The 12392-nt window shown below is 41.5% G+C and overlaps 1 protein-coding gene across 9 annotated transcripts in view; it reads left to right on the top strand.

Annotated features, from left to right (window-relative positions):
* Positions 1-12392, top strand: part of Adal (adenosine deaminase like) — a 32475-nt gene that overhangs the window by 7152 nt on the left and 12931 nt on the right. For 5 of the 9 annotated variants that reach the window (XR_005976674.1, XR_005976673.1, XM_041678980.1 and 2 more), the window contains 6 exons: positions 210-297; positions 3342-3423; positions 5256-5382; positions 6948-7028; positions 8593-8731; positions 12094-12194. Coding sequence is in view for 7 of the 9 variants with exons in the window: in XM_041678980.1 (XP_041534914.1) it covers positions 210-297; positions 3342-3423; positions 5256-5382; positions 6948-7028; positions 8593-8731; positions 12094-12194 (618 nt within the window). In the remaining 2 variants the exon portion in view is untranslated. The remainder of the gene's footprint in view (positions 1-209; positions 298-3341; positions 3424-5255; positions 5383-6947; positions 7029-8592; positions 8732-12093; positions 12195-12392) is intronic. The other 4 variants (XM_041678981.1, XM_041678987.1, XM_041678985.1 and 1 more) reach the window with 4 other exon arrangements.

Genomic DNA, 12392 nt, shown 5'->3' on the forward strand with positions numbered 1-12392 from the left:
TGGGAACAGGGTCATGTGAACTGCTGCTGAACTGACATGTCTGCCTTTGGGATCAACAGAGCAGGCCATCCCTACTACCTGGGAGAGAGATTCCCTACTTCCTTTGCCAGTCAAATTTAATAAATGAAATGAAATGGAAGCACTTGGCCCTTGCATTGGGCACTGTCCTCCGGCACGGCCAATACTGTGTGCACTGCTTTTATTACCAGGTCACAAAGGATGTCATTAAGGAATTTGCAGACGATGGTGTCAAGTACCTGGAGCTGAGGAGCACACCCAGAGGAGACGGTGCCACTGGTAGGGTTGAACTCCTTCTCAGTGGATGTGCTGTTCTGTGGCCATGGCTTCTGATCACACAAGGTTCCTGTTTGCTTCCATCGCTCAACAGTGTACACTAGTGATGCTTAAAATGGCATTTAAAAAATATACTTGGTGGTGTTTCAGGTCCAGTGCCTCACATTGCAGGCGAGTGACCTACTCCTGAGCCACAGTGATGCTCGTGGTTCATAAGTTGTTCTTAAACGAAAAGTAGAAAACCCACTTGGTCACTCTTGGATAAAGAAGGGGAAATCGCATTTAGGGTTTTGTTTTCTTCAAGAAAAGGACACAGCATGTGAGGAGACAGCTCAGTCAGAAAGTTCTTGTTCTGCAAGCATGAGGGTCTGAGTTCAAGATCCAGAACCCATATAAAAGGCTGGGCACAGTGCTCTTCTAACACAGCGCTAGGCAGGTGGAGCCAGTCAGCAGCAAGCCCTGTGCTAGTGAGAGTCTGCCTCAGAAAACGGTGAATGACACCCGAGTAGGATATCTAGGGCTGTCCTCTGGCCTCCACACAGATTTGCACATCCACACAAACACACTCTTGAACATGCAGCCACACACACGTACACACAAAGAACATCACCTAGGCATTGTCTCCAGTAGAGGCTGTTCTTGCTCCTGCACTTGGGAAGTAATGTCACTAAGTGGTTATAGAATGCCATTTTATGGCCGTCACTGAAGTGTCAGATATTCATTGACTCCTTAGAGAATGGTTAGGAGCAAGTTGTAAAGTGTTCAACCCTCTGGGGACAGAGTTGAGCTGGATGTGGTTTAGCAATTTCATAGAAACTTCCATAAGAGCTGTCTGGCCAGGCTTAGTGCCTCACACCTGTGTCACTCTGAAGGCAGAAGTGAGAGAAGAGTGGCTCTGCCTGCCCTTGCCTACATGGCCAGACTCTCAGGCTCAGAGGGAGGTTGTTTTGTTTTGTAATCAGGAGACATTATATATTATCATTGAGTCCCTCTTGACCTGAAGAGACATAGGTTATCTTACACCAAAGCATGTGTAGCCAGTGAAGAACTATTTGAAGCTGTTAAAGTAAATGTCAAATGGGAAACAGAGATTCTTAATCTCAGTTTTAAATTGTAGAATCAGTTTCAAGTTATACAATGTGGTATGTGCATGCCCATGTGTGGGGATATACACACAAAACATGAATAAATAAACTAAGAAAAATATATTTGCAGCCAGGTGTGGTGGTACACACCTTTAATTCCAGCACTTGGGAGGTGGAGACAGGCGGATCTCTGTGAGTTTGAGGCCAGCCTATTCTATATAGGGAGTTACAGGCCAGCCAGAGCAACATAGTGAAACCCTATCCAAAAAAAAAAAAAAAAAAAAAAAAAGTTGTTGCAAAGACACTTCTAGACTCCCAATTACTGAATCTGTAAAGCTAATGGTGTTTCATCTGCTAACATACGCATGTGTGCACAGTTGTAAATAAGATGTAGTTATCTGTCGGTAGTGGGATTGTGGTTACTTTTTATTCTTTATAATTTTCTGTTATACTGAAAGTTTTCTGTCAAAAAAAAAAGCATTTATGACCAGTAAAAACAGGCTTTTCTGGAACAGTCTTATGAGGCACCCCAGAGAAGACGTGAGCACTCTAAACTTGGATTGACATCTCTGAGGCCGTGAATGAGAGGCACACCCTGAGCAGGGCTGAGGGAAAGGAACATGGGGTTTGCTTTTTTGTTTTGTTTTGATTTTTGTTTTTTCCCCCTCCAGTGGAAGAAAATTTTTTTATTTATTTATTTATTTGATTATTTTGAAACAGTGTCTTTGTAGACCAGGCTGCCCTAAAACTTCAGATCTTCCTACCTCAGAACCCCAGATGCCAAGATTAAGGTACCGCCACCATGACTGGCTCTTAATAACTTTTTTTTATTTATTATGTAGACAGTATTCTGTCTGCATGTATGCCTGTAGGTCAGAAGAGGGCGCCAAATCTCATTACAGATGGTTGTGAGCCACCATATGGTTGCTGGGAATTGAACTCAGGACCTCTGGAAGAATAGCCAGTGTTCTTAACCTCTGTGTTATCTCTCCAGCCCTAATTACTTTGTTTTTTAAGTTAAAAAGTTACTATTTTTGTATAAGGAACATGCCATAGCACATATGTGGAAAAAGAGGACAAAGATTAATTTTCAGTTAGGCTTGTATTGCTTGTCATTTTCTATTTTCTGTCTTTTATTACTTATATGTTTGTCTATGAACATTTTTATAAAGCACTTATTATTCCTAACATTGGTTTTGGTTTTTTCACTTTCGGAACATCGTCTTTTCAGTTTTGTTGAAGTTCAGTCATTAGCTGAAATGACCTGTTATGATAGCACTTGTAATGGTGGGGAATTCTGAAGAGGTGAAGGTGTATGAGGATTGTGAGTGAAGTCAGCCTGGGCCACATCGTTCAGGCATAAGAATGCCACTCAGTGGTGCAGCACTTGCCTCGCACACGTGATGTCTTAGGTTCAGACTCCAGGTCCATGGACAAAGAATGCTATAGTTAAGTTTCCCCTTGGGGGCCGGGTGGTGGTGGCGCACACCTTTAATCCCAGCACTCGGGAGGCAGAGGCAGGCGGATCTCTGGAAGTTCGAGGCCAGTCTGGTCTACAAGAGCTAGTTCCAGGACAGGAACCAAAAGCTCCGGAGAAACCCTGTCTCGAAAAATCAAAAAAAAAAAAAAAAAGTTTCCCCTTGGGGCCAGAGAGATGGCTCAGCATTTAAGAGCCCTTCTGCTCTTTCAGAGGACCAGTTTGGTACTCACACCCGAATCAGGTGGGTTTACCACAATCTGTCATCCACCCCAGGAGATCTGACGCCCTCTTCTGGCCTCTTTGGGTACTCATACACATGTGTGTATATGCGCACACACAAGATAAAATATTTTTTAAAAAAGTTTCCCAAAAGCCTATGATTCCCCTTTAGCCAGGCCCTGCCTGGCACAGCAGAGTGATGCTGTCTGAAGGATGAAGTAGGTGGTAAAGTCTTTGCATATGTTGCTCTGCACTCTTTCCAGGAATGACAAAGAAGACTTACGTGGAATCCATACTTGAAGGCATAAAACAGTGCAAACAAGAAAACTTAGATATCGATGTTAGGTAAGAAGATGGTGCATTAATAATACCCTTTAAAAAAACAGAATATGATGTTTTACTGTCTCATAAAGGTGATGGATTTTTTAAAAAATCAACTATTATCTATTTTTACCTAAAATAGAAAAAATAGAATCAAGAACCCTGTCGCTAAGATGAGAATACAATTCTGAATTTCGTCATCTGGCAGTTAAATTCTAGTATTTTTACTCAAGTCGAGTATGGCCTCTCATTGCTGCTGTGCTGAAGTGGGCTTCCTATAGCCACCCGATCTGGCTGTTTGGTCTCTCTCCAGTAGGCTCAGACTATCCTCAGTGCCTTGCTCTCTCTGGGACTTCTGTCTTCCATCATGTCCTTACACATCCACCTTCTCATTATTCAGCTCTCAATTTGGCTGTTATTCCTTAGAGCAGCCAGTCTGTCTGGCATGCTCCTGGCCCCCAAGTCCCTCCTCACCCATGTTCCTCTTTGGCATTAGTGTGTATTGTCATGGAGTATACAAGCCCTTTGACTGGAGTGTAAGTCCAGGGAAGCCCGAGTGTCGTTGATTTACTACTACATCCAGTACTTTGAACAAAGCCAGAAGATGGTGAAATAGAAGGTGAAGACAGGCAGATCCCTGGAAGTTCACAGGTCAGCTAGCTTTGGCCTACATTGGGGATGTTCCAGGCCAATGGGAGACTCTGTCTCAGACAAAAGGTAGGTGCTTGAGGACCCACACCGATTGCCCTCTGACCTCCACATGCCCAATATCCTGCCAGTACTTGCGTCCCTTACAAATGGTCACACTGCTGGGCGGTGGTGGCACATGCCTTTAATCCAGCACTTGGGAGGCAGAGGCAAGCAAATCTCTGGGAGTTTTAAAGCCAGCCTGGTATACAAGAGCAAGTTCCAGATAGCTAGGACTGTTACACAGAGAAACCCTGACTCAAAAAACCAAAAAAACCAAATGATAATGCACACACCCATGCGAGATAAGAGATACAGTGCCTGACAAAAACTGCAGATTTAGATCCTGAGTAAAACTAAAAACAAAACCCCCAAGAGGCAGGCGGATCTTTGTGAGTTCGAGACCAGCCTGGTCTACAAGAGCTAGTTCCAGGACAGGCTCCAAAACCACAGAGAAACCCTGTCTCAAAAAACAACAAAACAAAAAACAAAAAAAAAAAACCCAAAGATATAAACAGAAAGATGAGATTATTGGAAATTGGAATAGACTAGATACTGATACTACTTAGACATTCATGTCTCATTCTGTGTATACAGTGTCTTGTTTAGACTCACTGCCTTTCAGAGTAAGCTATATTCCAACTAGCCAGCCACTTTTTATGGCAATATTTAGAATTGTCTTTTTTATATACATCATAGTTTTTCAAATGGTGATTTTTGGTTGTTGTTTTTTTTTTCATTTTGTTTGATACAAGGTCTAGACATGGTCTATTGTGGCCCAGGCTGGCCTCAAACTCCATCCATTCTCAGATATTTTGTGGTTATAAGTTGCTTTATTCTAAGCACTGTCAATGAGGTGGCGAAGTTCATAGGAAAAGGCATATGACTATAGGTAGCCCTCTCCGGGCATAGTTGATTTTAGATTAGTGGAATATTTTTGTTTTAGTTTTTTGTTGTTGTTGTGTCTTGTTTGTTTGTGTTAGAGACGGGTCTCGTGCATCCCAGACTGGCCTTAAACTGACTTTTTAGCCCACCATGACCTTCCTGCCTCCACCTTCCAGACACTTTGATCACAGCCACATATACACCCATGCCTGACTTCAACTGGGGTTTTCTTGTCATAAGACCTTCCTGTCAGGTTAGTATCAATGTGTTATTTTATATTCCAGGTATTTGATGGCAATTGACAGAAGAGGTGGCCTAACAGTAGCCAAGGAGACTGTTGAACTTGCTAAAGAGTTCTTCCTCTCTACTGAGGATACAGTTCTTGGCCTTGACCTCAGTGGAGACCCTACTGTAAGTTATTATATTTTATCTCTCAGTGCAGAATCAGTCAGTGGGGTGAGGCTTAGTTTGGAGCATCACACATTAGGGGCCAGCATGTTGGAGCCCACAAGACCATACGGTAAATGTGCAGCTGACAGATTCATACACAAGTGGACAACTTATGGAGCACCCATTCTGCAGAGCTGCGGGAACACTTGTCTTTTGGAAAAGTCACTGTCATATCTGTGGGAACCTTGTGAAGCCACGATTCTTCCCTTCAAAATGGGATTCATTCTCATTTTGAAGAACCTCAAAATGTAACCTTAGCACGGACAATGGATTGACTTTGCTTCATTCCTCCACACCACAAGGCCTTAGAGCGATAACATTCACTCTTTGTTCTAACAGTCAAATTTACAGAGTCAGTGCCCCAGAATTACCTGCTAACAGACCACATAGTAATTTCTATAGAAGACAGGACTGAGCAGGAAGGCAGCATGCCCCACCTTTGCTAACAAATCTGGGCGTCCCCAAAGCTGGTTATCACCACAGAGATTAGATGAGGAGAATGAGTGGACCAGGATGCAGAGACGTTTAGTAACTAGTGGTTTGGGGTGTCAGGTACTTCCCCTTGAATGCTGGCTCTTTCCTGGGTGGTGTCATCTCTTCCAGGGTACAGTTTTGTTAGGTTCTACCTGCCCTTTTTGTGATTTTGATATGCATATTATCAGTATCTTTACCTTTGGAATTTTCCAACTATGTCTGTAAAAGCTAGAAACCTCGTGGAGATTTATTCTTCTCCTTCTTTTCCTTATTCTTCCCCTTATTCTTCCTCTCCTCCATCCCCCTTTCTCCCATCACATGAAAAATAAAGCAGATGCAGATATAACATGCTTGCGTTAATTTTTTTACCCTCAGATCCTCGCCTGCCATAGGCATCCAGTTTCTGAGCCCTGAGGCTGGTACTCAAGGCCCCCATACCAGCAGACACCTAACGGAGCCCTGTTCTGCCTAGATCGACAGAATGTATAGCATAGCATTTCTTAAGGGTTCTTGAAAGAAATATTGTAAAATTACATTACAGATATATTATATGATATATCTATAAGTAAATATATAAATAAATTATAGATATTATTAGATATGACCACCCTGTCCATTCTTCTAAAGATAGTATACAACTAGTACTGGCTTTGTACCCAGAAGTTAATTCCATCATGTATGATGGATAGATAAGGGTGTTAAGAGTGTCACACGTGTGTGGTTGCACATTTGTGTACTTGTGTATGTTGTTGTCGTTTTTAATCATGAAAGCTTCCTAAATCAAATGAGTTCCCCATAATACTAAATATCTGTGTGAAATAAGAATTTTGGCCCATCATACCCAACTTGCTTATTGACCTGAGTTCACTGGTACTGGTCTCAAGAGTAGCCTTTCTATGGTGTATTCCCTAAAGGGTCTAGCACATTAAAGGCTCTCTATAAGCAAGAGGTTCAAATGAACCAATCTGCCATCATTTTATCCCTTATTGGGGTAGAACACCAGATGCCCCAGTTTGCTTGGTATTCTCATACACCCTTCTTTTATCTTCAAGATAGGACAAGCAAAAGACTTCTTGGAACCTCTTTTAGAAGCTAAAAGAGCAGGTCTGAAGTTGGCATTGCATCTTGCAGAGGTAAATAATATTGTCATAGAATGGAGAGGGCAGATTATAATTTAAAAAGTAAAGTTGTTTGTAAATAACTACAGAAATAGGCTTATTTTGGGGAAAACATTTTTGTTTTGTTTTCTTTCTCTATTTCTCTTTTTCTTTCTCCCTCTTTCTCTCTCTTTTTCTCTCTCTCTTTGTTCTCTTTCTTTTTCTTTCTCTCTTTTCTCTCTTTTCTCTCTCTCTCTCTCTCTCTGTCTCTCTCTCTTTCTCTCTCTTTCTTATTTTTGAGAGACAGGGTCTCATGTAACCCAGACTGGCCTGGAATTAACTTTATAGCTGAGGATATAGGGGCTGGAGAGATGGCTCAGAGGTTAAGAGCATTGCCTGCTCTTCCAAAGGTCCTGAGTTCAATTCCCAGCAACCACATGGTGGCTTACAACCATCTGTAATGGGGTCTGGTGCCCTCTTCTGGCCTTTAGGCATACACACAAGACAGAATATTGTATACATAATAAATAAATAAATATAGCTGAGGATGTCCTTGAACTTCTGATCCTTCTGCCCCCTCTCAAGTGCTAGGGTTGTAGGCATATATCACTGTGCTGTTTAGAAGAACATTTAAAAAGGGGAATTAGAAGTATTTTTAAATGTTAATTAAAACATTAAGGCATGATTTGCTTTAATGTTACTGTTTTTAAGTTTTTGTGGTTCCCATTACATTGTGACCAGTTATTTCTGGCCTGTGCTTTGGGTTAGAACTTGCTAGGTATCTTAATTTCTTATTTGCTGCATTGAATATGAGATAGTTTATTTAAAAATATTAGGGTCATTTGCCTTCTAATCCATCTAGGAGAAAGAGAGCATAACTGGACATTTTCCTAATTGTGGTCTGTTCACAGATAGCCTTGTCAAAGGAAATGTGAACACACGGAGGGGAGTGTGTGGCCTTGCAGTCTAGTGGGTTAAATTTTCATCCTTATCCCACCACCTCAGATTGTGAACAGTGTCTTCAGAATATTTTGTTTTGACTGAAAGTCTTCTATACCTGAAGAAATTTCAAGTGTTAGGGATTATAGTATCAAAGGAAAAGGCTGTAAAATCCTGCTAAGAGGTGGTATTAAATTAGGTGTATATATTTCTCTACTTTTTTCCTAATACATGGGAACATATATACACACACATATACAGAAGTAAGGGGGTTTGTTTTGTTTGTGGAAATTCATTTTTCTTAGCTTTTACTTTTTTTTTAATTTTTCATGACAGATTTTCTCTATATAGTCCTGGCTATCCTGGAACTCACTCTGTAGACTAGGCTGGACTTGAACTCATAGAGCTCAGCCTGCCTTTGCCTTCTGAGTGCTGAGATTAAAGGGTTATGCCACCATAGTCTGGCTAGTTTTTACTTCTTTATGTTTATACTTCATGAGATTATTATTAGGCGGTAGAAGATTGATAGAGCTGAGGAGGCTTGAGGAGGTTTAAAAAATTCTGATTTTTAAAAACATTGGCGTTCACTACTCAAAAGGCAGAATAAAATATCTCCATTACTGGCAGAGGCCATTGATCCCCTCTTATCACTTTTCTGAAGATTCCAGATAAGAAAAAAGAAACACAAATGCTGCTGGATTTGCTTCCTGACAGAATCGGGCACGGAACGTTCCTCAACTCCGCCGAGGGAGGCGCCATGGGTCATGTGGATTTTGTGAGGCAACACCGGATACCTCTGGGTAAAACAGTTTCATGTCGCCCTGACAACCCTCTTGCCCTGCTTCCTCCAGGCCCCAGATTACAAGATTTATATGGGAAAGTACTGTACTAAGATGAAGATATTTGCAAATTAAGTGTGTACATGCTTTCTGGGTCTTATTGACGTGCTGAAAGTTTTAGCTTTTATTTGAAGTTTCCTGATGGCAGGGCTCTCTCTCTGTCGTCTCTTACCCTGGCTGTGTTCATCTTTACTGACTGCTACAATCCCTAGTGCTGGGAACTAAGTCTTTTGCTGTTTTTGTTTTGTTTGTTTAAGAAATAAAGGTCATAGACTGGACAGTGGTATATCGTATGCCTTTAATCCCTAGTATTCCGGAGGCAGAGGCAAGTGGATCTCTGTGAGTTTGAAGCCAGCCTGGTCTACAGAGCTAGTTCCAGGACAGGTTCCAAAGCTACACAGAGAAATCCTGTCTTGGAAAAAAAAAACAAAAAACAAAATAAGCAAGCAAACAAATAAAAGTAATAAAGATCTTTTAGAATTTTGAAGATGATTATAATAAAATTAACACATGGGTCCAATGATGGAGATGTATACTGCCAACCATGATGACCTACCTGAGTTCTGTCTGGGTGACTCACAGGATCCTCTGATTCTCTCTCTCCCTCTCCCTTTCTCCCTCTGTTCCTCCCTCCATCCATCCCTCCTTCCCTTCCTCCCTCCCTCCTTCTCTAAATAGATGTTAAAAAAAATAAAATTAATGTTATGGAAATGTGTAAGATTTACTTAAAAATTAAGTATTACTGGGCTGGAGAGATAGCTCAGAAGTTAAGAGCACTGGCTGCTCTTCCAGAGGTCCTGAGTTCAATTCCCAGCAACCACATGCTGGCTCACAACCATCTATAATGAGATCTGGTGCCCTCTTATTGTGTGCATGCAGAACACTGTATACATAACAAACAAATCATAAAAAGAAGAAAGAATTACAGCCAGGCTTGGTGGCACAGGCCTATATTCCTACCTTTTGGGAGGCGGAGGCAGTAGGATTACTAGTTTGAGACTGGCCTAGATTACTCAGGAAAACCTGTCTCAGAAATTAGGGAAGTGGGGTTAGAGAGATTGCTCAGCAGTTAGGAGCAATGGGTTTTCTTCCAGAGGACCTGGGTTCAATACCTAGAAACCATATGGGTGCTCACAACTGTGTCTCACTTCAGTTCCAGCGGATCTGACACTCTTCTGGCCTCCCTCCTCAGGCTCTGGACATACTGTAGTTCTTTTGTTTGTTTGTTTGCTCTTTGGGGGCCCACTACCCAGCTTCTAAATAAATAAATGGAGACTTATTCTTACTTAGGAATGCCTGACTTCAGCTTGGCTTGTTTCTAACCATCTTTTCTAACTTCAACTATCCTGATTCTCTAACTACAGTAAGGCTTTTTAACCTTCCTTTATTCTATATATCTTTCTTTCCTCTCACTCCTTGGCTGGGTTGTGGCTAGGTGACTGGCCCCCAGCATCCTCCTCTCCTATTTGTTCTCTCTGCCTGTCATCCCACCTATTTCTCTCTTCTGCCTTGCTATTGGCTGTTCAGCTCTTTATTAGACCAATCAGGTGTTTTAGGCAGGCAAAGTAACACAGCTTTTCAGAGTTAAACAAATGCAACATAAAAGAATGCAACATATCTTTACATCATTAAACAAATATTCCACAGCATAAATGAATGTAAAACATCTTCAACTAATATTTCACAACAGTGTACTAGCAGCACATAGACATACACAGGTAAAACATCCATACACATAAAATAAAAATTTTAAGACATGTTAGAAATCAGGGAAACTGTAAACCTGTTTTTTATATCCTGATTGACCATTGCACATGTGATTGTGAATATGCTTAGTGACTGTTTTTATATCCTGACTGACCATTGCACACGCAATTGTAAATATGGTTGGTGACTGTTTTTATATCCTGACTGACCATTGCACACGCAATTGTAAATATGGTTGGTGACTGTTTTTATATCCTGACTGACCATTGCACACGCTATTATGAATGTGCTTGGTGATTGTTTTTATATCCTGACTGACCATTGCACACGTGATTGTGAATATGGTTGGTGACTGTTTTTATATCCTGACTGACCATTGCACACGCGATTGTGAATGTGCTTGGTGATTGTTTTTATATCCTGACTGACCATTGCACACGCGATTGTGAATGTGCTTGGTGATTGTTTTTATATCCTGACTGACCATTGCACACGCGATTGTGAATGTGCTTGGTGATTGTTTTTATATCCTGACTGACCATTGCACACGCGATTGTGAATATGGTTGGTGACTGTTTTTATATCCTGACTGACCATTGCACACGCGATTGTGAATATGGTTGGTGACTGTTTTTATATCCTGACTGACCATTGCACACGCGATTGTGAAAATGGTTGGTGACTGTTTTTATATCCTGACTGACCATTGCACACGCGATTGTGAATATGGTTGGTGACTGTTTTTATATCCTGACTGACCATTGCACACGCGATTGTGAATATGGTTGGTGACTGTTTTTATATCCTGACTGACCATTGCACACGCGATTGTGAATATGGTTGGTGACTGTTTTTATATCCTGACTGACCATTGCACACGCGATTGTGAAAATGGTTGGTGACTGTTTTTATATCCTGACTGACCATTGCACACGCGATTGTGAATGTGCTTGGTGATTGTTTTTATATCCTGACCATTGCACACGCGATTGTGAATATGCTGTGACTACGTTGCTGTTGTCATTACACCATTTGCTGAGAGTAGAGCCGTAAAGAAAGACATTTTCTTCCTGTAAAAACATCCCCAAAAAATCAGTTATAGGCCGGATGTGATAGCATATTCCTTTAATCCCAGCACTTGGGAGGCAGAGGATGGTGGATCTCTGTGAGTTCAAGGCCAGCCTGGTCTACATAGTGAGTTCCAGGCCAAACATAGTGAGACCCTGTGTTCAAACAGCAGTGGATGTGACGCTCTGTGAGGGAGTGTGACAGGCTGTGGTCTTCCATCACCTTGAAGAGAACAGTAACTCCCTGCCCGGTACAGCTGCTGTCACAGCGATAACAGGTATCTCTATACAAGTATCTCTGTGTTTGTATGCAGTGGTGAAGGACAGTGCAGAGACTTGCCCATGAGACAGACACTCACTCCTCTGCTAAGCTACACCCCAAACAGGAACTACAGTTTCACATTACACGTAATGAGCAGTACATTTTGTGGAATAATGAAACTGATTAAATCAGCAGAGTTTGCAAAGTTTTTCTGAGAGTCTTCCTGGTGCTCACTGAATGAGTTCACTTACTTGCCTTTAATAGAAGAATTTTCCCCTTTCGTCTAGAACTTTGTTTGACTTCAAACATCAAAAGCCAGACAGTTCCATCTTATGACCAGCATCACTTTGGATTCTGGTACAGCATTGCTCATCCTTCTGTGATCTGTGTAAGAAGTATTCTATTCTCACTCCTACATGAAGTCATATGTTTATTATCTTGCTGATTACCTTGAGTTCCTGAAGGAAATGCCCAGCAAGGAGCTAGAGGGGGATGAGGAAGCTGCAAAGGGCTCGGGTGATAACGGGTTTGGTTCTCAGAAGCAGTAAAGCAGTATCTGGTGAAACCTTAAAAAAAAAAAAAAGTA

The sequence above is a fragment of the Microtus oregoni genome, unplaced genomic scaffold, assembly GCF_018167655.1.
Source record: "Microtus oregoni isolate MIOR12 unplaced genomic scaffold, Mior012 000031F_ref0000149, whole genome shotgun sequence".
NCBI classification, from domain to species: domain Eukaryota; kingdom Metazoa; phylum Chordata; class Mammalia; order Rodentia; family Cricetidae; genus Microtus; species Microtus oregoni.